Source organism: Chaetodon auriga, chromosome 5, assembly GCF_051107435.1.
Source record: "Chaetodon auriga isolate fChaAug3 chromosome 5, fChaAug3.hap1, whole genome shotgun sequence".
Classification (NCBI taxonomy): domain Eukaryota; kingdom Metazoa; phylum Chordata; class Actinopteri; order Chaetodontiformes; family Chaetodontidae; genus Chaetodon; species Chaetodon auriga.
The window spans coordinates 5,587,684-5,614,265 of NC_135078.1; the positions used below are offsets into that span (position 1 = coordinate 5,587,684).

The 26,582-nt window shown below is 43.7% G+C and overlaps 1 protein-coding gene across 3 annotated transcripts; it reads right to left on the reverse strand.

Annotated features, from left to right (window-relative positions):
- Positions 1-632: 632 nt before the first annotated feature.
- Positions 633-21,650, reverse strand: bicdl1 (BICD family like cargo adaptor 1). 3 transcript variants are annotated; one of them, XR_013077157.1, is made up of 12 exons: positions 20,803-21,650; positions 19,316-19,531; positions 12,205-12,321; positions 11,280-11,291; positions 9,931-10,077; positions 9,546-9,725; positions 9,241-9,459; positions 8,181-8,324; positions 7,424-7,554; positions 6,606-6,726; positions 6,006-6,121; positions 633-4,850 (listed from the first exon to the last, which is right to left on the reverse strand). XR_013077157.1 is itself a non-coding variant. In XM_076730060.1 (11 exons), the coding sequence occupies exons 1-11, from the start codon at positions 21,193-21,195 to the stop codon at positions 4,674-4,676; spliced, it is 1,857 nt and encodes a 618-aa protein (XP_076586175.1). In that variant the 5' UTR covers positions 21,196-21,650; the 3' UTR covers positions 4,536-4,673. The 3 variants fall into 3 exon arrangements, 2 of the variants coding, with proteins under 2 accessions (XP_076586175.1, XP_076586176.1); XM_076730060.1 differs by lacking the exon at positions 6,006-6,121 and having other exon boundaries at positions 4,536-4,850; XM_076730061.1 differs by lacking the exons at positions 6,006-6,121; positions 11,280-11,291 and having other exon boundaries at positions 4,536-4,850.
- Between the last annotated feature and the right edge of the window lie 4,932 nt (positions 21,651-26,582).

Consider the following 26,582-nt stretch of genomic DNA (forward strand, 5'->3'; position numbering starts at 1 on the left):
CATGCTAACATGCTCACAGTGGCAGTGTGAACATGCTGATGTGTAGTAGGTGATATTTCCCATGTCCACCTTAGTTTAGCGGGGTAGCATGCTAACACTGCTGGCACTAGATGAAAGTGACCAGGATTATTGCAGTTAATCCTGAGGGGGATAAAGGTCTGTACCAAAGATATTTTCATTCAGAACTACTACAAATGTGCACCTCATGGTGATCCAAGAGGGGATCGTTTAGACTCACTGGGAGCCGTGAATGTCTGTAAAAAATGATGCCAGTCCATCGAGTAGATGTTGAGATAAGTGAAAACTTTGACCTGCTGGTGGCACAACATGAAAGGCCAGAGGATCAGCAAAGTCATGAGGCCACTTGTGGATATTAATGCTATGACTGGTCTTAGCTTCTTCCTGCTGCTCATTCAGTCTGCATGTTCCTCTCATCATGCATGTAGTGACACTTTATGCAAATTCCATGTCATAAAACCTTTGCTGGGTCCTTTCTCCCTGCTGTTGTTTTCTTCTTTGTACACGATGGGGTTGTCTGTCTTCAGCTCAAAGTAAAGAAGCCTCATGTCTGACTGTGGGAACCAGAGAAGGGAAGCGGCCGTATTTCAAGGCCAAATCAGGGGAGACGAGCAGATTGTAAAGTATTTATTTGTACAAAAAAATCCCCAAAATGCTCAGAAAATTGCATGATAAATATTTTGAATAGTTTGAAGCATTCTGTAACTGAAACAGTGCCGTAAGTCAGTGGTGAATGGAAGCACTCACACGGAGCACAATGAGCCCACCAAAAGCACTAAATTCCAAAACAACATCCGACCGAGTGGAGACAAGCAACAGAAAACACACTCAATGGCATGTCTGTCTGTCACTGCAACACACACACACTGGACCCACAGCAGCAGCATCAGGATGTTTACCACAGAAACACGCAGCAGACGCCGTCTGGAAAATGCTTTCAATCACAAAATGAATCAGTACAGTCAACAGTGTCGGAGCGACAGTCTTGAACAATACAAACAGTCAAAGAAGAAACAGAAACCGCAATTATGACAGAACCAAACATGTTACGGTAAATTGTTCCCAACAAAAAAGTGACACGAAGTGAGACAAATTTCAGTTTGGTTATGGCAGCAGTGAGTGGTGTTTAATCCAAGCTTGCTGCAGGCAGCTGTGGTTCTAGTCCCCACCTGTCCATCAGCCGATGGAGGGAGTCCCAAAGTACAAGTTTCTGAATACACCCACTTTCACACTTTCCATTTATTGCTGCCTGAGGAAGGAACGGGAGCAGTGAGAGAACTTCCTAATAAGGCCAAGTTTTTGATGTTTGTATTAAAGGTTAATGAATCATTAACGAATGCCTGGAACCTTCTGCAGTTAGACCTAAAACTGAAACGTCTGCTGACTCTTGGTGAATTCAGATCACTGCTGCAGGAGGTGGACGCTCTGTCCTCTGGCTGCTCATGTTTGAGGTACTTTAAAGTCTTGATGTGTGATTAAGTTGCTGTTTTGAATTGGTCTAAGTTATTTTATGGTTTTAAATACATTTTCTGTTATTATTGTTTTTGGGAAGAAATCCCATTGCATTTATGTTTAATTCAGATTTTGTGGCACATTTTGTGTTGCCTGCTGTGTCCTATCTTCTCTCTCTGTTACTTGGCGATAGCGCTGCCTATCTTGGCCAGGACAACCTTGAAAAAGAGATTTTTAATCTCAGTTGGGCCTTCCTGGTAAAAAAAAAAAAAAAAAAAAAAAAAAAAAGTAATGTTCATTTTGGGTGCCCAAGTTGTGAAAATCTCTGCAGCTGTTGTTTATCCTCCCTCACTCGATAAGTCTGTTTAGCTCTTGAACTCATCAGAAAGACTCAGGAAGGGCTGTAGAGCATGTGGACCAAAACAAATGGATTCATTTATTTCCAAGTGCAGACTTTTGTCTCACCCAGTGTAAGAAGAGTTATTAACATTTATGTTTACAGAGGACTTACTAACTGTTGCTGTTGGTTTGTTTGAACTAATAGACTCTTCATTATGGATTTATTAACATTTTTAACTGCAGAATTAACACGCTTTACTGATGACTATTAAAGGAATAGTTCAACATTTGGAGAATACCTTCATTCACTTTCTGATGGAGAGATGGGTAAGAACATCACCTGGCTAACTGTTTGCCCATGTTCCCAGTCTTAATGCTAGCTAAGCTAAGCTAACCACCTGCTGAATGCAGATTCATACATAGCAGACAAACATGAGGGTGGAGCTGATCTTCTCATCCAACTCTGTTAGAAAGCAAATACACATATTCCCCAAAACGTCAAAATATTCTTTTAATGACTTGACTCAACAGATTTGTTACAATCTGGCAACCCAAAGGTTTTTCTAATTAATGCCTCACAACAAATCCATTAAGCATTAGCAAAAAATCTATTAATAATTAAATAACTGATTGGCTACAATTTGTTAAGTGTTTGCACAGGGTTGCTTATGATATCAGGAAGTGCTACTAAGACCTGTCAGCTGACTGTGCAGTTTATGGGGCACTCTTGGATTATCACACAGATTCATGAGGCTCCTTGAGATCTTTCCGGTAAATTATGCATCATTTTGATGAATGATTTGGATGAAATTTAGAATTGCTCCTGAATCTCTCGCCAGCTCGACTGCATGCCACACCCAACCAGTCAAATAAACACCTTCATACATGATAGCGTCCAACTCACCAGTGGAATTCCTGCTCACTGTTTTGGACACACATGAAAAAAAAACAGCCTAGAAAAAACAATGTACAGGTATATTTCTCTCTAAAAAAAGATTTTCATTCAAAAGGTATGCATTCTTATAAATATATCGATTTTGTCCAAACCTATTCGACTTTTTATAAAAATCATTCTTTGGGTTGATCCTGCCCAACAACCAGCTGAGACGACAAGAAGACACCTGCATAGGTTTGCACAGCTGCATTAGACGTGAGTACAAACACAGACAGACATGAGACATCACCGTGCCACACCGCAACTCACTCACGCTCGGAGATTTCAGGTCAACACATACTGTATTACAAATGGAGTCACAGATATGTCGCCTAAAACGGAAGCCCGGCAGCTAGGAAATCAAAGTGCCCATGAAGTATTGAAGCAATGAGAATGGAGGTAGACCTTTTCTATTAGTGTTGAACCAACGCAGCTCTGATGTTGACCACTGCCGAGGAAGGTTAGTGGAGCTTCTGCACACGGACAAACCCTCTGATGACAGGACATTCAACAGGTTATTGTTGAGCTGGATCGATTGACTCGGACAGTTGATAAGCATTCTATGTCGTTCTTCCTCCTTCACAAGCTGATGTAAACATTTTGAACATTTGGTCAACTAGGAAGATGACTGACATCATGAGGACAATGTTGGGACAGTGCCTTTCTGAGAAATGTTTTAAATATAAAAAATAAAGTGAACGGTGGAAAAATGATGCCACCTGGACTAACAGCATCACCCAGAGGTTTATTCAGATGTCAGAGATGAACATGAAGGCCTCGTAGAGCTCACCGCAGGCTGGCCCAACGAAAAAGTGCTGGTTTTTATACATTCACTCAATTTTAGGGATCTTCAAGCTTGTTCCTGTTTCACCTCAGAATGATGCATGACACTCGAGCATGATGATATGTGTCATTGCTTTGGGAACAAGCAGGAGTCCGATTTAAAAACAAAACAATGAGCTAAAAGAAAAGCTAAAACACTGCATAGAGCTGAGGGGAACTGCACAGCTGGGTGATGATTGCCCGTGCATTTGACGATGAGTGACCCCTTTTCAGATTACACATAGTTATTTGATCCATTGTTTATATAAAAATATTGACTAGAGAGTCCCCAGACTTTATTAAAGTGCAATGCTAAATCACTGGAGTTTCCCTTTAAAGGTCTTTTTCTCACTTTGATTGGAAGTTTGGGCCTGGGACATTGAGCCGTGCTAAATCCTCACTGTAAGATGAAGAACCTGCACGGCTGTCAATGAGAAAATATGCCCTCTTTTTGTCCTTTGTTTTGTCAGATATACAGCACACTCTGGTCCTCATGCATCAAGCTGTCGCCTCATGTTGTGAACACCCCCTGAACAAATGAATAAACCTGAGAGATCACACGTGGGCAGGCTGCAGCATCATTGCTCCGTGCAGCTCTGTCCTGCTATGCTCATCTATTGCCACGACCCTGCAATGGCCCATACATCCACCTGTCTTTCCCCAGACTCCTTGGCCTGATAACTGGGATGCATACAGTAACATTTGCACATCATGTTCCCTCTCTACAGAGTTGGCAGTGGGCTAGTAGAGATGGTCGTAGGCACTACAAGGAAACCTTCCTCTCTGGAGGTAAACTTTGTGACCCTGTTCATGTTCTGTAAGACCGATAGCTTTCTAGAAGAGGGGCTGAAGCCAAAGCCTCTGGGGAAGTCCTACTCTTATGTTTCTATCTCTCATTGTCAACAGTCACCAATTAATCAGCGAGGAGAAGAGTAATGGGACACATAAAGTGCAAAAATGCCCCCCCCCCCCAAAAAAAAACCTCATTGTGTGCCGCTGCCTGTCTTTGGCTGTGTTGTTACCCCTGTGCTGTGAAGCCACTCCCTCCTTCTCCCTCGCCTTGTCTGTCTCTGTCTGTCTGCTGTGCTCAGGGCCAGTCCAATGGGGCTCAGCTCTTTTTGAAAAAAGAGAAAAGTCTCTTATCCCGGTCGGAGATGCGGTGAGCTCGTCTGGAGGACTGGCCGCCGTGGGCCCTGGACGACCCTGACAGGGAGGAAGGGGCCGAGCGCCACTCGTCCTGGTACTTGTCCATCAACTGCTGGTCAATCACTCTGTGCATATCATCCTAAAGCCAAGGACAAAAACATGAGTGAGAGCAGGACAGGACAGAGGGGGCGTACGGTGAGGTGTTGCAGGAAGTTTTAGGGAGATTGGACTCATTGATCAAGTTACCTGGTCAGCATTGATTACAGACACAATAATCACCTTTCACCTTTGGTAGATCTTTTTTTTTTACTTTATATCTCTCAATAAAACAGGAAGTAATCATAAATGACATGCAGCCCAGAACATGATCGTGGTCAGATTAACCTGCTCAGTGGCTCCCAGGCAAAAACGAGATGCCTTTATTTAGGAATTTGTGCAAAAGAAGCACAAAACTAAAACAATGAAGATCTAAAAATTGATTTTGACTTAGGCCCTTATGATGTCACTTCTCTTTCCAGGAAAAGGGCTTGTGGCTGTTCAGAAGGTCACTGTAAGTTTCCAATTTATTCCCAAACGTTTCAGTTTGTGACACATTGTGACCTCAGATTGAGTCTTTTGAACTGCTCTTAGAAGCCTGAGAAGGTAAAAGTACTCTGTTATTCACAGGAAAATGCAAACATTAGAGCAAAGTCTGAAAAAAAAAAACAGATTTTGTGTTCTTTCCTATCCTGTTAACCATCTTGTGACTCCTGAGACTTTGACCAATCCAGTGGATGGAAAACGTTGCCAGGTTTGTTGTTAGTGGTAGTGTAGTAGGTAGTGAAAGATGAGGCCACCAGAGGGCTCTGATAAGCTGCTAAAACAGTGTGTGATGGAAGACTAAAAACAAGTACTTAGTACACGAATACAGACTTTTTATTAGTAAAAGGTTAGTGTTTTTACTGTGGATGTCGCCTAATTTCACTCAACATACAGCGGCAGAAATAAAGCATTATGATCTACTGGGTGTTTTTGGTGTCTGTGCTCTCATCTCTTAACAGGTAAGCTGACCAGTGGACCAGTCTCCTCAAAACATTCCTTCAGGGGATACAGGTGTATGGAGAGAGGAGACAGAGACGGGTGGAGAGAGAGGGTGGTGGGTTTGGATGGTTCTCTGTGGTGATGGTTTCGGAGAGAAAGGGGGGCTGGGATGGGCGTTTCTCCTGAATCGGCTAACCGTGGCATGGAATGGCTCAGCGTGGCGTAGTCGGGTTAGTGCAGGGTGAAACGGCGAGATGGCGCAGCTCGGGCTCACCTCTAAGGCAGGAGGGGGGGGGTACCACAGGGGAGAAAGGGTGGTACGGAAGCTGAGAAAGGCCACTAGATCAGAAACCACAAGAGCCAAACAGTAAAGAGCCCTGAGGAGGCAAACTGTGGGCAGGGAAAGAGAGAGGAAAGAGCCGCCAGTTACAGATGAGGGAGGGGAGGGAGGGAGCACACACACACACACACACACACACACACACACACACACACACACACACACACACACTCAGTGTTCGCAGGCTTTATACGTAATATGTTTGCTTAATGACACCCATCACAGAGAGGCGACTGACTTACGCCCTCAGAAGTTAATTGAGTGGTTTAGTGTTTGTGGACAGATTAAAATAGACATTGAACATAAGTTAGATGGAGGGGAAGAAAATGGACACACTCTTCTAGAAGTTAGTGTGAAGTTCTTAAATACATTATATAACATTCAGTTTACTAATTTCATCTCAAGTTGGATGATTTCATGCGGAATTCATCCAGACATTTACAAAGTATTTATGCAACAACCATAGCTGTTCCAAAATACTACAAAAACACTATTAGGCTTGCGCTAATGTATCACATGTGACCTTTGACCCACCTGCCAAGCCTCCAGCTGCTGTGACAGGTTGAGCTTCTGCTGGATGGCGTCCAGGAGCTGGCTATTCAGAGACATGATGTCTATTTTACACTTGGCCAGCTCCATCTCCACCGCTTTCTTCCTGCAAGACGCACGGACAGCGTGTCAGTCAGTGACATCGACACGGCACGAAGGCCCAAGAGAAACTCTGCTTCAGCTCGCTTACATGGTGTTCAACGTTTTGGTAAACACACATTTTCATTTCCTTGCAGAAAGTTAGATGAGAAGATCGACACAATTCTCCTCTCTGTACATATAAAGTTACAGCCAGCAGCCAGTTGACTGGAAACAGAGGGATAGAGCTCGCCTGCCTCTGTCCACTGGTAACAAAATCCACCTACATGCACTTTGAAGCTCACTCATGGACTTGTTATGATCACAACCCCATGGTGACAGCAGGACTCCAGGAGGATTTAGTTGTTTGAAGCTCAGGCAGCTGACCGCTGGTGGTAGCTTCATATTTAACAGCTAACTCTCAGCAAGAAAGCAAACAAGCATAACTCTCTCAAAAGAAAATCCTAGTCTGACTACGTCTTTAGGCAAGAGCAGAGACTGACTGCATCTGTAATGTGTGTTGATCTAATCTGTATCGAAGTGATAAAAAGGGACAAATGGGGCAAATGCAAAGGACAATTCTGATTCTGAATCAGTGTCTGAGTCCTCATCAAACTTTAAAGGAACGTAAACTGGACTAATCCTTTAACCTTGACATTACATTGATGAAGAAAGCTTAGCTGCCTGAGAAATCCTGCATATTTGCATCTGTGATGTGATCCTACTTGGCTATGGCATCGTCTCTGTCTCTGATGGCACTCTGGAGCTGCTCGCTGGGTTCTCGGATTTCAGCCATCATCTTCATCCGCTCGTTCTCCTCCCGGAGAGAGCACATCTCTACGGAGAGCAGCGCCATCTGCAGGTCACATGAGAGGATGACGCAGACGTGTGAGTTACTGGCCTCAAATTCAACACTGCATCCGGCCTCTGATGTCAACGTTATACGGAGGGGTGCTCATGTCTGAGACTGATGGTTAGTTGACCCAGTTCAAGAGGAAAATAACTGATCCGTGTGTGTGTGTGCGTGTGTGTGTGTGTGTGTGTGTGTGTGTGTGTGTGTGTGTGTGTGGAGCATATTTTGTGTAAATCATGTAAGATGGCATTTCAGACCCACAGGAGAAAGTGAGCTGTCCTGGCAGAGAGAAGACAAGGTTGAGGCGATGTCCTACATTACAAACAACATACATCAAGTTCACACTGGCACACAAAGTGGCGAGGACTACATCTGCAGCACTGGGCCGTTTAAATGTTATTCTTAGACGTGAGCACTCCTTAATGCAGTGTTATCCCGCCAAGAAAGACCGGATGTGATCTTGAATTAATAAGGGCTGTGTGACACTTTTTCGCAGCAGAGCCTTGCTGTGAAGATTAATGCCTCCTGCTCACGCGTTAACCTCTGTATGTATCACCTGATCTCTTATGTTCCATGCACGGCACGAGTATGTGTGAGCATATGTGCAGCGGCGTGGCAGAGGACAGGACCTGGTTGTGCAGCTGCAGCGCCTCCTCTTCATTGCTGCGTGTCTTGTCCTGCTCAGCTTCGTACAGCTCTCTGACTTCCCTCAGCTCCTCTCCCAGCTTCCTCACCTGCTCCTCCAGAGCCTCCTCATCACTGCGCCGCGAGCCCTTTCAACACACAACACACACCACTTCACAACACACACTCAATGCATGTGCAGTATGTGTGCTGCTGCCACACACAGTTTATGTTTGTAGACTGGGCCCACAGAGGAAGCATTATCAAGTTAGACAACTTTCTGGTAACACTTCATTTTACAGGTCGCAGAGGTTCCTAATAAGTTTCTAGAAAGGAACCTATAGAGTCTCCATTCAGTGCACAGCAGGTCAGCTGAATGTGCAAAAATATAAAATGTGTCTTCAGGCAAATACAATACAACTCAACAAATATGGAGAATGAAGATTCCAATGATTACTGTAGATTTATTTTGGTTAACATGCATTTCCTGTTTTCCTGTTTTTCAACACTTCCTTAAAGGAAACAAGGACACAACTGCTTATAAACTCTACAAAACTACTGAACCATCACAATAACTACCACAGGCATTACACCCCTTCAACTGACGGGGGCACGTTAAATGTAACTATAGCTACATGTTCAGAATGAGGGTTTTCTATCCTGAAAAAACTAAATTGCTGGGTTACAAACCCTGAGTTAACAGTTCTGTTCAGTATTGTTAGATATTAAACTGTCACTGATTTATGACTCTTGATAGCTGCCCACAGGTATGTGTTTGATGGTAAACATGTGGCAACCACTGGATGCTACTTTAGCTAAGTGATTAATACTGTATAGCAGTGGATGGTTTCTTACTGTATCTGTAACTTGTCTGTGTGTATTCCTGTCCATTTACTTACTCTTTCTTTGAACTGAAATAAAGGAGAGGTTACTCCAAATGACACAGTTTTTCCTGGGACATAGTTAGGAAATTATCAGAGCCCTAAAGTTAGGTATTATCTCACCTTTTTTCAAACACAGGCTATGCTGACAGTGCTGACTAGTTGCCAGCGTGCAGTTAATTACCGTGGACTCGTTGCCATCCAGCAGATTCTGTGTTAGCCTCCGTAGCTCTAGCAGGCCGGTGTGAAGGCTTCCCGTAGGCACATCCTTGGCTGAGGACGTCTCCGAGGACTCGTCCATGGAAGAGTCGGTGGACAACGCCGAGTCCGTGACGTCGTTTCCCCGGAGATGGGAGCAGAGCGAGCGAACTTCACAGTAGGCCTCCCATAGCTGAAGACGCAGCTGAACAGACAAGCGGGTGGGGGTGTTTAGATAAGAACAGTCTTAGACAGTGATTCTACAACCAAGCAGGATCCTGCTGGAGCTACCTGCTCTCTCTCCTGCTCCTGCTCCTCCTGCTCCATGCTCTGTTCTATCTCACACAGCAGGCTGGACGGGTGCGGGGTGAGGCTTTGGAGGCTGTGCTCCTCCGTCAGCTCCTCCAGCCGGACAGTCAGCTGTCTGTGGGACACTTGAACCTCCTGGAGCTCCAGCTGGCTCTGCCGTAACTGGACACAACGGAGGATTCAAAACTGGGACTTAACAGGGCAAAGTAAGTACCTGGTCTGGACTGACGGCTCACTTGACTACTTCAAGGACAAACAGCAGTGTGAACACACAAAGATTACCTTTGTAGAAGGTCATTTACTCACATTAGATTGTAGCTATTCCTCAAAGGTCTGAGATCTAACAATCCTTCACTGGTGTCTGTACCTGTAGGTCCTTCTCATGACACTGCCTCTCCAACACCAGCGTCCTCTCTCTGAGGTCATCCACCGTATTCTGCAGCAGCTCGTTCTCCTCCAGCATGGCGTGCACCCGACGCTCCAACTCCATCTTCCTCTCCGACAGCATCTTAATCTAACATGTCAAACAGCACCAGTTAGTTCCTGCACCACGGGGAATGAGCATTGATTGGAGAAACCGAGGATTGTTTAGATTTCCTGGTCGATAGCGGACAGATGGGCAGTTATGGTACCTCATTAAGGGCTAAATTTTGTTGTTTTCCTTAGTCTGAAGCAAGCTGGGCTCTTACACAAGATTAAAAAGCACTCCCACTGGCCTTAAGAATGTGTGTTGCCTAGCACGGGTGTAGGCGTTAGTTGCCACCCTCGTCTTCAGGAATGTCTTGGTGATATATTAGCGTCTCAACAAAGCTTGATATCAGCTTACTCCTTCCCATGCATGTGTAACGGCCTTCTGCTGAAGGCTGGCATTGCAGCCACACCACATATTCCTCATGAATTGTTTTCCCTTGAAGCTGCCCGAGCAGCTTTCCCCATTAAACAAACATCAGTGCTTGTTCATTTTTATCCCTCCCGCTTTTGACCTACATCTGGTAACCTACTTCACAGTGCAGGAGCTTACATGTGGATCAGTTGTTTTCACTACCATATGAGCAGCCACATTGCCAGGGTCTGGATATTTTTGGGCTGCTAGTCTCTTCATACAAATAGGGCAAAAAGCCATTAGTCATCAGCACATGTCATATAAAGGCAAAGCTTTGGAAAAGTGGGAGCACCCAGACATTGCAGTATCTCAGCTAAATATAGAGCGGTAGCGTTTTCTCCCAATTATAGCACAGGCTCTGCAGTCTGGGTGTTTTCTGCCTAGCTTTGAAGAGAAGCTGCTGGGAAATCTCAATTGCTGTTATGCTGTGAAGGTACCTTTATTCATGACAGGCTGTATCTGGCAAATATCACGCATGACACAGCTGACATCACGATGCATCTCATGTTACGACAACCAAGCATGTTTTTCATGCTCCATGTCAGGAAACAGGGATTGCCAAATGGAAATGTCAAACAGGGATTTAATATTGAATGTAAAGGTATTATTTTTTTGTAAAGCATCAGGTCAAAAGAGTCAGTATTTCATTCAACATGAGATTCAAAGACATACCCTATAAAATAATCGTAGTTTGCCCTATCATCAACTCATGTAATTGGGCAGAGGGGAAACAATTGCAAATTCAAGGGTAAATAATGGAATAATGCAATCCTTGTTTCTATTATGTTACAAGGCGGTACATGCAGCATGCAGTCTGACCGGCAGACACTCACTTCTAGCCCTTGCTGCTCCAACCAAGAGAGAAGGAGAGTGAGGAAGGACGAATGGGCGAGGAGAGAGATAAAGATTAAAGAAAGAGAAATCTCACAACTGCTCTGACAGAACAAACACTTCCTAGAAATGCTGTTAGCATAGTGGGTTAACACCATCCTCCTCTGAAAAATAAGACATTAAAGCAGGGTTTCCCTTCAGTGGGAGTTTATTCCACTCTTTTTCACCAAAAGCTCCACCTTTAAAGTGAAACTATGTAACTTAGCCAAATAGTGGTATATACATGATAACACTGAATTTTCCTGAATTTCCCCAAATTCTCTTTAGTCAGCTGTTTAACAGGCATCATCATCAGACTGTGAGTGAGAAGAGTGCTGGAAACAGCCTCCTGATGAGGTACGGTGTGTTCATATCTCATTTTACCATTGAAATGATTATCTGTAGCATGCTAAAACATACTGCAACAGTAATATAAAAAAAAAAACAGCCATAAAACAAGCTCTGTCTTGGTGAAGTCAGTTACACTGTAAGTTTACACCATAAGTTACTGGTCATACCAGACCAAGTAAGACAGTAGAAACAAAACTCATGAGGACATTGAATTGAACAGCGGTGCATTTTATTGCTACCAAATGATTGTTGTTGCTATTGTTATTTCTTTTATCAAAAAGTTACACAGTCTCACTTTAACTTCCTTTGGGATCCGCTGTCACCTAAAGTACTCAGGCTTCAAGATGAATGTCAATAACTGCAACATGCTACATTATTTTTGCAAATCAAAGGTACCGAGCTATTCTTTTCTGTTTCTGTTTCTACTTGGTTTGTATTTGTTTGTTTTTTGATTGGTGCTCAAGCTCTTAAAAGCACAATTCAATCAACTGCAATGAAGTGGTGTATAATGGAAAAATGCTACTGATAGCAGCTCACCTCAGCCTGTAGAGTCTCTAGTCGTGTCATGTGCTGGCTTGTAGACATACTCTTCTCCCTGAAGTCGTCCCGTAATGAATGGACCTGAGTGGACAGCTGCCTCTCCACCTCTGCAGCCTGGATGGAGACAGACAGACAGACAGGACAGAGAGAAAAATTTAGTTCACAATCACCTTTAAAAGAACAGCACAGCACTCCTGTCACATTGCTGGACTCATCATGGGCAGTTAAACAAAAGGGATCCAAATCGTCACAATGCAACTCAGCGGCTGATGGTTTGGTTGAAACGGCAGGAGCTGCTAATGCAGCTGCTAGCCTCAAGCAGAGATGAGCAACATAGGTCTGGTAAGTTCACTTCCCTTAGATTAGCTTCATTTTCAAACCTGAGGTCTTCAGACCCAAGAGACGCTGTGACATCACTTGAGGCAGTTTATCAGCCTTCACACAGCTCCCTCTGGAGACACTTACGACTTTATCCAACTTTTTTTCACATTTGCAGTAGAACTGCCACCTGCGAACGGATTAGATGTGTAAAACTGGTGACGTTCCCCTTTAATTATTGTTCATGGTAATGTTGACCTTACAGCACATTGTTAAAGTGTTACATTAACTGCTCAGCTAAATTAGAAAGAGTGCCCAGCAGCAGCTCTTTTGTCTGTGTTCCCTTTCATACTGAGGTGACTCATAGTCTGATCACAAGTGTAAGCACGCGCACGCACACACACACACACACACACACACACACACACACACGAATAAACATGCTAAATGTTCACTATGTACTGAGTGTTTCTGACATTGCCTTTCTTGTAAATCTGCCCTGCTCCCTCTTTCACTGAGAGTCCAATTTTACCCAAATGTCATGTTTTTCAAAGCTTCAAACAGTCCACTGCTCAGTGTTTGTGCGGTCCAGCCCAGCAGCACACTCAGCGCATCAGATGAGCGTATTGGACAGGTAGGATCAGGCTATGCAGAGCCTGGCTGAGCTTCATTAGCATAGAGCTGCACTCAGGAAGCTACCGTTCACATTATCATCACTGCCATGGCAACAGCAAAATCCTGGAAAACGCTCACTTTTTACAGCTCACTGAGGAGACTAAACATATAGTAAATATGTCAAAACCACTTAAGGAAGCGACTGATCTGCACACTGGGTACAAATTCCATTTTGATTACTGCAGCAAGCAGTCTTCAACTCGAACAGAATCTCCACCTGCTTGAATTGAGGTTACCATTATGTGTTTGTTTGCTTGGTTTGTCTTTCAATCAAAGAGTGAAACTGAGAAGGAATTCTATCAGTCTGCAGTACAGCCTCTAGGTGGCACTACACACTGCTGCAGCCTCTCAAGAAGCTCACAGAGACGTGAGGAGGCTCAACAGTTGGTCATGCGGACACATTGGCTCACTTCAGTTCACTTCTGTCCTGAGGTGACACTGGTTGTAGTCTGTCTGTGTTGTGCTGGGACTCTCTGGGAAGTGCAGGCTGTCAGGGCGGCTCTGCTTCAGCTCTCTCGTTCTGCAGCTCCACTCAGTGCAGTAACTAATAATGCAGCACCCTTGAAGCTCAAGGCTGGTGTGACCCTGCGTGATTTCTGCAATCACATTATGGTGAAAATGTAATTAAGGAATGTCAATAGACTTAATGCACGCCACAGGCTCGAATGTTCTCCCCACATCAAATGTTTCTAATACAAGAGGACAAGTTACCATACATATGCAGTTTTTTTGTTGTTTTTTCTTACAATAAATGAATAAATCACCCTTCGCCCAGTGCAATGTCATTCCAGAAGGGACTTTTGCAAGTTATGTCTTTTAAGGGTATGCAGCACTAAGACTGTAACACATGGCAAACAAAATGATTTTGTAAAATTACCATAATGATAGTGGCTAAATTATTTCCACCACACTAGAATATTACATCTATTCCTTACTGATTAAATCTGGATTAAATAACAGCTGCACATAACTTCTACTAGTTCTTGTAATTATTGAACAGCAGTGACATGCAGTTTACAAATCAGAACAATTCAAAGAGTGTCAGTTAAATTGTCATTTCAAAAACATATAAACACATTTAAACCGAGTGAATGGATAACTAAATGATGAGCGATGAGTGATACAGAAGAGCTTTTTTCAGTTTCATTATGTTGTGCCAGCTCTACCTGGTCCTCAAAGCAGGTTAAACAAATGGTAAGAGGACAGGAAATGTACGAGTTTTCAGGACTTAAAGGTGACACGTGATCTGGGAAGTTACTAAATAATTTTATGAAAGACCTGAAGGACCTGCACAGAGAAACGGTACAACCAAAATGATTGTGGATGCATATCACCAGAGTTGCCCTTTTACCAAGCACAGAAAGCTCAACATTACACATTAAAAACATGAGAGGACTGAAATTTTTGAACGATAGAACGCAACCATTGAACACATGAGACTTCAAGCATCTGTGCTCCAACCTATCAAGAGAGCTCTGAGGATGTTTCACAGAGAAGAGACAGACACTTGTTGGTAAAAATGTCAGCTATAGCCTGCTAATCATTTACACCGGACCATGCATGATACAGGATGCTGAACATGCTTTACTGTTTTAAGGAACAACTGGAAATTAGAATGTGCGTACTGTTTGTTTGAGTACCCCACGACGACTTTCTGATCTACGTCATGTTGTACTGTCACAAGTTCACCCTCAAAAACATTAAACACATTCTAAGACTTATTTCCAATTCCAGTTCGTCTCGGGTCTCAGTCGCCTCGTTGTATTACTCTCAGAAAATGTATCTGAGCCAGTGGGTTTTCAGTTAATGGCCCGATGTGAGTTTGCATGTGACAGCTGCATGATCCTGTCCTCGCTGTGCGGGAAGCAGATGTGCGGTCAGTGCAGCGGCCGGTCACAGTGGCAAACGTGAATAAATCTGACCCACTGACCCCATCGCGCTGACAGATTGAGATCACGTCGAGAAACCGCAGAGTTGACCACAGACTGCCCGATTTGCAGACACTTAATCTCTGCCTAAATTCCTCAGATTCCACATGCGGCATTATCAGCACGGCAGGACAAACAGGGGCAAATCACACCGCTGTGACAGAATCCAGGGCAGCAAAGTAGGGCTAAGCACAGAGACACGTTCATTTACAGCCCCTTTACTCTGACGTTCACATGAGCAGCATTCTGTTTCCAGAGGAGGGTCGAGGCTCGAACAGTGGGGACGACTCCTGTTGGTTCAGCTGCTGCGTCTGTGGCACGTGATCCAGCCGACATGACTGCAGGTGCATCAAAGGTCAGCCTCGCATCAAACCATCTGTATCCTCGTGCCATTCTGAGGAGCACATTCCCATGGTAACAACACATGGAGTTTCAATTTGCATGTCACTCTGGTCGTCATGGCAACCAGGGAGAAGTGGGATTGGTGGAGCTGTGACTTGTGCTCTCAGTGCTTCTGGTATTTTCCTTCGTCACTTTCACGGCGCGCTGCCTTGTCTAGACTTATGGAGGATGGGCAACCCCACGTTCAAACGGTTGCATAACAAATACTCCGAATGACAATAGGTGCCAATCTGAGAGCTGATCCCCAGAGCAACAGCTACCTTGGGCTGACGGGAGGCAGACGCTATGCGCTCCAGTGACTGGATGTGATCGAAGCTGATGGCTGGACAGATGCCCAGGGACCGTGTTCAACACTGGCTGGAGGTTGTAAAAAGAGGAGTGAAACTGAATCCTGTGCAGCATGTGATGTGCTGCTGAGGCACAGACACAACATAGGACAGCACAGTTCTGCTTTGACGTTCAAAGATGTTAATGTGTTGTAAATGACAAGTCAAAAATGGAATAAATAGGCTGAAATAAACAAGACTGACGAGCCACTGGAGGCTGCTGCCAGTGTTTAATTAAGTAAATTCTCGAGGTTGAGGGAAGTAGAATTGACTGTGGCCATAAAACACGCAGACACTTGTGCTGGAGTCAGTGCATCCACAGCCCTCTGAGCATGTGCGGTAATGTAATTAGAGAAAGGTCCCCTTCCTGCTGGTTCACTCTGATCAGATTAGACCTGAGGAGATTGGCTGTTCTCACACTCTGGACTCATACGGAGCAGCACACACCTCTGAGGCTCTGCTCCTAGATCAATGGGGACCGATTTTCTCCGGATGTATTGAATATAACATATAGGTTTTTTTCACCCAGTATTGGAAAGTTCACTCACACACGCACACACCCACACCCAAAGAGGAATAACCACAGGGGGTGTTTGTGTCAGCCAGGATAAGATGTGATGACAGAGCCGCAGACTACGTTTTTAAATCTTCTCTGAGCAGATATCTAAGTTACCTGCTGTTATTAATTAAGTAGAGTATGGACTGGAGTTGTTTTGGTTCCTGACTGAATGCATATGGCAAGGCTATTAGCACGGATTATAGCCTAATCCCCTCAGCGTTGTATTTTACCCCATGATTTACATCACTTCCTATGGAGTGCCCCGCCTTCTCAAGGTCATCCCGGCGCAGCCAATTGAGGGCTCCGTTAAGACCTGATCCCTGAGTTGTTAGGAAGAGAGACGCAGTTTTTCTTTGGCTCCCTCTGCTAGAGGTTTTAGGTTGTAGGTTGTAGGTTTTGCTTTAGGTTTGCTTTACCCCAGATTCATATAAAGGACACAAAAAGACTTATTCATTAATAAATAAATATATGTAGTACTTAAATACATACATACATTAATGCTGATATATTTATTTAGAAAGATATCAGTAAATAGCTGCTTTTAAAAAATCTGAAATAGATTAGTTAAATCTAAAATTAACACCTAAAAAATGTTATGCAATTTTATTTCATTCATTTCTCTAAATGTACTTCTCTTTTTCTACAATTATACTTGAATTAATTTCTGATAACTTATTAATGAAAACAAAACAAAATTTGTTAGTTCACTGATGAATGAGTTACTATTCATCCTACTGTGTGGTGCAGCAATGGCAGCCACGAGCTGATTTATCTGCTCCTGTTTGCCTGTTATTGTAAACCCAGCGGCTGTGGAGGCGCAAGCTCTGTCAATTAAGAACCTGGTCGACAATAGATGTGTCGATTGTCCAGTCGACGCTCTCTGAAATGTGATTTCCAGCAGGCACATCAAAGGACTGCAATAAGAAGCTCATAATCACTTGAGCGTGTCACTTTTGGACAGGAGGCCACAAACAGACCAGTTTAGACCACAATAAGACTGCTCTGCCTTAAGAGTTAACTATTATGGGAAACTGAGGGCGGATGAAAATGGCAGGCCTCCAGTGGATTCACTACTGCAGAGCTTCCTCAGGGTAGTTTTACATTCCCTCCATTCACTCAGAGCTGTAAACAGTTAACATTACTTAGTCACAGCCCATTGCTTAGTAATGAGCGCAGAGAGACAGCGAAAGAGAAGAGAGCAAGACAGACAGACAGAGAGAAAGAAGGATAAAATGAGAGGGAAAGTAAGCACTGTGGCTGACCTCATTATTCTATTACCCAGCAGGTCTCCCTCTGTCTGCCCAATTTACTGAATCATGAGATCTGGATCGATGCAGTCAATTAGGTCTCATAAATTTCACAAAGACCACAAGATATGCTCTCCCCAAAACACAAAACAGACCACTTTCAGGCAATATCTTTATGGATTCCCCACACCCCTTTCAGTTAAATTAAATGCAGTTTAATTATGCTAAGTGCATGCTCCTGCTTAGATATATAGTGACTGACCAGTCCAGAACAGTCCTTGATTGCAATGTGATGATGGCGTTTGGGCAAGATGGGGCGGGGACCTTATTTAATCGGATGGAGATGAAAGGGAGCGCAGCTCTGCGCGGCCACGAGTTTAGGGGTTAAAATAAACAGCACAGCGCCTGCTCCTCCCTGAGCACCGTGTGCCTGGCAGCAGGGCCTATCACAGCGTTGCCATAGACAGCACTGCTGACAGGGTTATCAAAGCACCTGTGCAGGCTTGTCAACCTTTGTACACACAGCTCTGGGGCATCCTGAAATGTAGCTTCCCACTGTCACCCACTGCCAGCCTACCTGGCAGCTGACAACACTCTGATGCCTCTGTTTATGGTCCTTCAGTTGTTATAATGGTCTTACAGGTGTTTAAACTGCATATCCTTTGGACGGGCCAGGCAGCGTGATGTGGTCCTGCTCATTGCTGTGACACATCACCAGGACAAATTAACAAGAACACCAAGGGTATAATCCAGGCCAAACTATAGTCTCAAAGAGTACAAAATAGTTGAACACCTCTCTTACATTAGCAAGCTTCACAAAGATAAAGTTCACTGAAGAGCGACTGTAGTGTTACACCAAAGTGACCACTCTGTATGGATGAGGTGTCCTTGTTTTGGTGTAGATGGAGCAGATTGAGGTGTTACACTGAGCTGCTTAGCAGGGCTTAATTAGCTGTAGCTACGAATGCTAGTGCACTACTGCCAGTCTCAGTTTCTCTTGATGTGTGTGCAGTGCATCGCAACAGCAAGGATGCATTCTGAAGCAAACTTTGCTGCATGCATGTATGTATCTGTCTGTCTGTCTGTCTGTCTGTCTGTCCATCCATCAATCAATCAATCTGTCTCTCTGAGTGTTTCATACGAGACCTTTCCTCCTCTGCCTGTTATAATAACTGCACTCAAATTACCTGTCAATATGCAGAGTGCTATTGCATAAGTGTGCAGTCCAATCATTCTAAATGATTCAACAGACCCGGAAGCTCCATTTTTATATTGATGAGTGAGCATAATTCAGGTGCAGTGAGAGAGAAACAGGCTGGATGGAGGTAAATCCCCCCTGAGGGATGATGAATCCTCACTTGGCTGAGCATCTTATGTCACGTCAGCCAAGCAGACTTGAACTGAACTGAGTGGCCCCGAGGCCAGGCCAGGCAGAAACACATACTGTATACACACACACACACACACACACACACACACACACACACAGTGGGTGGAAGGGCATTTAAAGCAGCATTAAGGCCATGTGACACAGTGACTCAAAGCTCACGCTAATTAAATCTTCCATGGAGATTGGCCCAGCCCACCTGACGCAGTACATCTGAAGCGCGCGCACACACACACACAGACACACACACACACACGGCTCCTCACCCTGCTGAGTTGCTCCAGCAGTCTATGGTTCTGTTCAGAGAGCTCACTGATGGCCTTGGTCTTGTCTCTGTCAGCGTCTCTTAGCTGGACCTGGTGGCGCTCCAGCTCACCCTGCAGCTGCTGGACGTCCGTCTCCAGCTCGGCCACGCGGCCCTCCCACTCCCCCTCTCGACTCTCCAGACGCCGACGCAGCTCATGCTTCTCCTGCTCCAAGTGCTGCATGTGAACGAGGGGAGAGAGGGTTAAATCTTCATTTGCTTGGCTCGGATGCACAGCATTGTCTTCATACAGATGCTGGTGCTTCAACAGGCTGAGAAAGTTGGAAATATTTCACTGTATTGATGGTAAAAAAGTTCAGGATGACAACTTGATGCCCTCACATAATGTTATTGTACAACAATAAAGGTACAATTTTACCTTCCAGGCAAAAGTCAATATCTAGATTGTGGTGCTGATGATACACATTCAGCATTGACATGAAAACATATGAGGTTAAGAAAGAAGAGAGTTTGACTATCGCACCATAAACCAGAAACTGACGTTTTGTTACAAAACAAGGCATAAGGAGTGGCAATAACTGCAAGTATGACAGGCTAAATTTCAGAGATATAATGTAGTAATTTGGAACTGAACTAGTCTCGTTTCCCGAGCTGCTGGAGTGGCAGTTCAACTAATAGGAAGCTTCTTTTCCGTTCTCTAGATGGCAACAAACAGTGGACAGATGCACTGCACCACCAGCGGCTGCCAGTGCTTGGATGGGGGTTGTTGTTATGGTGAAGTCCAAGGCTGAAGCAGCTGGCATCTGTGTGGCCACTAGCTTCATGTCTGAGTAAATGCCCGAACAAAAGGAGGGATCAAAGAGAAGCAAAACAACATCCAGCGCTGTTAGAAAAGGACAGCAGGAACGGTAACAACATCAATGATAAGAAGAGGGTGATATTAGAGGCAGATTATTCTTTGAGCTGCACCGTGAGGATGAATATGGATCAAAGGGCTGAACAGATGTACAGTAGATACAGTAGGCCCTGGACAGCCACAGGATTAGCTTTTGTGTTATTTTCTCAGGCCACGTGTTGGCTTGTGTGAAGGATTTTAAAAACAACATGAGCCAAAGCACAGCTGTGCAGAATTCACCGTCAACATCATGTAACTCAGACGGTGGAGCACCTTTTTAAGCTTGGCTGTTGGTCACTTTAAGGACAGAGGCCTTGTAGCTGACTTTATCTTGCGATCAGAATGACCAGCAAGTTTCAGTCCACTCTGTGTGACTGCTTTTCATCTTACAGCACATTGGTACAATTGTACACTATCATAAAAATGGATTCATGCCAGGTGAAAGCCTCTTCCTGTGGCAGCTTCAAAGTGGAGCTCCACAGGCAGCATTTGTTGTGATCCTCTTACATTTTGTTTACATTGCATTTTGAGAACAAACCAGAGAGAGAGGCTTAGGCCGTTAAAACTTCACCACATTTCTTTTCTTAGTTTACCTCTAATTTCTCGTTGAGATCTTTGTGCATTTTCTCATATTGCTTGGTCAAGTCTTGGTTTCTCTCCAGCAGCGCTTTGCCGAGTTTAGCAGCTAAAACCAAGTCTTTTTCCTTTTGACGGAAGAGCGACTGTAAGTCTGCGTTATGGCCCACCGCAGGCGTCTCTAGGTCCGACAGCTCGTCCTCGTCGTCTCGCTCCCCGGTAAGCATGGCCAGTTCCTCCTCCAAGGCCATGCCGAGGCCTCCCGAGCCGGTGTGCCGCAGCGGGTGACCCTGAACGCCGCCGGGCTCCTGAGCGTCAGGGCTGGCCCGGGGCTCCATGCAGTCGCTGTCCAGCTCCAGCGGTGCTGAAACCACGGCAGACGTCTGCAGGTCTAGGCAGAAAGCGGACATCGCCGCCCGGCGGAGGAGAAGCCAACAGATAAGCGCCGACCGATTTCACTCCGGATGAACCCACCCTGCTCTGACAGGGTTGGGCTGACCGGACCGGCTTGTAATCGACAATTCATCCATCGTTCTCGCAATTCCGGGCCGGGTCCAGTTAGATTGTAAAGTGCTGTCTTACCAGTTTCCTCACGACCCTCTCTCCTCGTTAACCTACCAGCCGCGACTCTGGCTCTGATTGAATCCCAGCAAACACCGCCTCCTCTGCAGCTTATGGACTGGCCGCTTGTTATTGGACACACAAAATGTTTTTATCCTGGAATAAACCGCCACGGTGAGCTCTGCGCAGCGGTCGGTCGGTCATGGTCCGTCCCGTCTCGGGGTCCTGGGTCCCCCATAATGATCGGCCTGTTACACCGGAGGCATTTGCCAGCCAAACAGATGAGCGCGAGCCCGATGCCTTCTCAACCTCTTTCCAGTCTTGAATGCGCGTTCCCGCCACGGTAGTGACGCCAGCTGCGACCTGTTACAAACGACCAGCCCATTGGCTGAAAATGATAGCGCCATATTTTGGTGCCTCTCACACACATCTGTGCCGTTCAGTAAATGAGCACGTGAGGCGATGAGAACAGAATGTTACCTGAAGTGCGCACCCGCCATCGACGGAAATGTTAAAGCAAAACACACCTGTGATGTTTGGAAACCCCGTAAATTTGCATTTTACATCCACCTGTGCTTGAAACCAAAAGAAAACAAACAAAAAACAAAAAAACAAAAAAAACACAGGGAATGATGAATATGATGTGCGTATTTTGATTTATTATATTTGATAATAATGTCATTAATGTAGAAAAACTGCATTCCCTTTTATGTTTCTCTAACATTACCAATAAAACTAATTTGACACTTTTTCACTCTGCTTCCTTCGCACTTAATTTTCCATATTCCCTGAGAAGTGACAAACTAACCTTACTGAACAGGTCTGCTTTACTGGTCCGCACTTGTTTATGGTCAGAATGTAGCGGAAATGCAAATGAGGCTACAGCCAGTAAGGTAATTAAATTCCATTTTCATTAAAAAATAGTCTACTTGAATTGAAACGTTACTTTTTGGAAATTGATATGGTTGCCTGTAACACAATACAGGCAACACAGGCGGTCAAGTCGCTCGGTCACAACTGCTAGCTTAACGTTACAGCTAACGTGCAGCTAGCATGTTAACATACTCCCCAAGCCTAGACTAGCTAATGTGACACGAGCCTTCAGGCTAACCAGCATTAGTTGTTAAAACTCTGACAAACTCATGCATTAATAAAGTATTGTCGTTGTCAGCCTTGTATAAACAGCTGAGTCACTGCAAACTGGCAGTTTGTTTTTCTTTTAGTGAGGCTGTCAGTTAGCCCCAACTTTACATAAAACAGGTAATGCTGAAACTGCAGCATTAATGTTTATACTAATTGAAGGATACATTTGTCTGTGTTTCATATTATTAATAGTTTGTAGTTTCATTGATTCATTATAGTTTCATCTACTGCAAGACAAGTTATTATGCTACAAATGATTTTGAGGTGGTACTTGAGTAATTCCATTTTATGCTGATTCATTCAGATAGTATGTATATTATACATATATATAACTAAGTAACAGTGAAGTCAGAATTCTGAATAATGAGTCACCTACATGTACATTTAATGTAATTTGCTGATAATACTCATGTGCCTTTACTTTTATAAAATATGAATGCAGGACATTTGCGTACTTGTACTGGGGTATTTACTCAGTAGGCTATACCCCTCTGTATTATCTATTCTTTGTTTTGTTTTGTTGTTTTATCTAGTGTATTGTGTACATCTACTTCTCAGTATTTAGTTAGTAGGTTATTTATATATTATGTGACAAAACCAAATTAAATTGATGCAAATATGTAAAATTGCAAACAAGTCTAATGGGAATGTCATTGTAGCTGTCTGCATCCATGGCAGCCGTCTATGACTCCATATGAAGAGAAATGTCACGCTGGCCTCAGTTATGCCTCATCTTCACGGGCCATCAGCCTTAAATTGTACAACCCCAGGCTAATTTGAGTCAGACATATTTTCATTGGGTTTTTTCTTCCAAAGATGAAGGTGGTAGTGTCTAGTCCCAAGAAGTTAAAATATTCAATTAAGAACTCTGATCAAAATTCCCCATCAGGAAGCTGGACCTGTGGTTTTTATTGATGTGTGTATGGGTATCAGATTTTTCACAGAGGGAGAAAAATGAGAGCTAGCTAACTACCTTCAGATACTAATTTAGTGTCAGGGTGTGAATGAAAGGATAGGATTAAAGTTAGGATTAGGTTAAAATAAGTGTGAGTTGAGGTTAAAGGTTAAGGAATTAACATATGAAGGCTACAGCAGAATGTGTGTATCTGTGTATCTGGGTGGGGGATGAACAGTTAGAGACGGAGCCAGTATGTTGGGGGTGGGGCATTGGTGATGAATGATTACAAACAAAGCCTCTTGAACTGATAAAATGAAGGCACAAAAGAAATGGGTCACAGCCTGCTTGTCCACTGTCCCTAGCTCCAGGGGCCGTGGGGGCCACACAGTAGATAATGGTTGATTTCCTCAAAGCACTCCAAAACCTCACTGCTTGGATAAAGTGCTAAGCTGAATGAATTTAGCAGCCCACATTATCCTTATTAGTGTAATGCTGCTGGTGTTGAGTTCACAGCAAATACATGGAAAAACAGCAATAACAACCTTTGTGCTATTCAAAGAATTACACACTGTATTACAGTGTGATCAGTCAGTGCGGTGACTTGCTTTTACAGTTATTATTAAAGTTTCTATCACACACATTATTTCTGCTGACAGTTACTGTTACAACACAGCAGTCAAACACGATAATAGTCCCACCAGAGAGCATACAAATGAATACTATTTAGTATTAAAACATTTCAACTTACTGAGCACTGCAATATATGATGCTAGATTTGTTTTGCTTTGTTGTAGAAAGTACATTTTTCATCATCCTAGGAGAAGAAAATGAAGATAGCATGAAATGTATTGAGTTGATAAATAGACTTCAGTCTAACATGCTGCTGTGCTTCGTTGGATGGAGACAAACCTCACTAACTGGCCCTCATTTCTCTTTATTATAAACTATGGCTCCCTCTATGGGAAAAAAATGATATTACATTCACATTCCACAAAATTATAGGTAAACAAACAACTGTACTTATGCTGCACAGCTTCAAAGAACTGCACAGATCAGATCTGACAACTATTGTGGGATTGCTGTGATCGATGCTATAAAATTTAAGGATTTCCAATTACTTTGGGTGTAAGATTTGTTTTGATATGTGGAGATAGTGGTAAGGATTTGTAAATGAAAGTATATTTTTTATATCTGCAGTCATACAGTTGTAACTCAGTTTACATAGCTCCAGTATTTACTACCGATTCCCTCAGAGAACATATAAAGAACCGTCTGTCTCAGATGGATTGTCAACAAGATCAAAAGCTTCGTCTGTAAATTGACGAGGGCCAACACACCATCCCCTTTCCATGTTGTCTTGTGGTAGTTGCCTGATTTACCAAATGACTGAACAACCTTAAGTTTTCTCAAACAGTATATCTAGCTCCTTTAATAGTGACAGTTTACAGTGAGTAGCAGGAGCAGAGACTTCCCAGTACTTAGTGTTCTGTGCTTATGTAACATCAACCCTTAGTCATACAGGCCTGACTCGGCCTTTTTTCAACTAATGCTAGGTTTGGCTGCTTGTTATGTAACAAAACCAGGCTCTTCAAACCTCTAGATTGCAGTATTTCTCTCTGATAGCCCTAACCTCATACCAACATGACAGAACACACAAGAAACAGAAATGTAGGTATTTTAGTGTTTGCCAGTGGATGGCAGTGTTTTTACACTGGTGCTTCTTCTCGATGACTTGGGAGGCTTATGGCACCTGCTGAGGAGTTACTGCTCTTTCTGATTATTGAAGTTTACCCCTGTTTACAGTTTCTGCCATTGCTGTACTGTTTGGTATATGCTATTTCTAAAAATTAAAATGAACTGAAATGAAAAATACTGTGCGTTTGCACTCTAGAAAGATTTGAATTGTCAGCAGAATCTGAAGTGATTCGGAAGTAATTGCTTACCGTACATTACAGTGGCATCCTAGTGCAAATATCCAATGAAAAGGATTGTAATTTTCCATCTTTACTTCAGAAATAAGCTGGGATTGGCCTTAGAGACATACAGTACCTTGTTGCTAGGTAACATCAGTATGATGCCTCTGCCTCAACCCAATACTCCAAATCACTGTGAAAATGCAACCCCTTTTCATACGGATGTCCGTGAATCTCAGTCGCTAAGATATCAAGTCAATGTAAAATGTTTTTAATGGTCTAACTTTATTGCTTTCACGTGTGACTTAATGTGGCATAGGAAAATACGCACACACTTTAGTGAGAGTGTTTTTATCTCAGGAGCAGCAGTCTGTCACAGCAGGTCTACTTCTACCATTGCATTTACTACAGATGCACAGTTATGTTGTTTACCACAACAGGCTGTACAGTAGCTGTGAAGGTTTTAAAATGTGTCGGCTGAGGGAAGTCACATACCTCCAACAACACACTGCATTATGTAATGGCTTAAGCTAAACAGAAATTCTATTCATCAATCATAGCACAGTTTTTTGTCAGGCATTTTCAAGGATTGATAAGAAAACTTCTCTCTGAATTCTGCACTCCTCTCCTGCGCAGATACTGGCTTGCACAGGTGTCACTTTGAAAAGCTTTTGCCGGATATGCTGTTGCTGCAGGTGATGACCTCATCTTGGGTCTACGTGGGAGAGTCTTTAATTGCGGCCTCTTCCTGGATGTGTGTTTGTCCAGATGTAAATTTCTCTTCAGATTACAACAACAGATCTGTAGGTGTGAATCAAAGAAGCCTGAGTCAAGTGAGCTAAAAAATGCCATTAACACGTTGGATTCAAGGAGCAAAGACAAATTAAATCAAATCCCGACAGGAGGGAGCATGTGCAGAGATGGAAATAGTGGAGGTGTGAACTGATTCCAGGTCAGCATATGGGGGTATGCTGGCCTGGCCTTAGGTACATAAACACTTTTGTTATACAACTAAGCCAGAGTTTTCATATGCCGTCATTACTACTGCAGATATGACATGTCTAATTAACAACTGGTGAGAAGTTTAAGTGAGCACCGGCCTTGTTCTCAGTCTGCCGCTGATTACTGTAACACTCATTGATTGTACAGTACGGTGCTTTCACCTTCTGAGCATTTTGTCCCTTCTGCTGCGCTGATATAGTGCTGCTTGCCAGGTTAGGTTCTGCCATCTGTTACTGTGTGTGTAATCTGTCACTGTATGTGTGTGTAGTTTGCAAGTCAG

Coding starts and splice junctions, on each gene's coding strand:
- bicdl1 (XM_076730060.1), bottom strand. CDS start 21,195: ATGTCCGCTTTCTGCCTAGACCTGCAGACGTCTGCCGTGGTTTCAGCA. Junction 9,726..9,930: donor GTCATGAGAAGGACCTACAG/GTACAGACACCA, acceptor CGTTGTGTCCAG/TTACGGCAGAGCCAGCTGGA. Junction 4,851..6,605: donor AGCAGCTGGAGGCTTGGCAG/GTGGGTCAAAGG, acceptor CCTTGGCTTTAG/GATGATATGCACAGAGTGAT.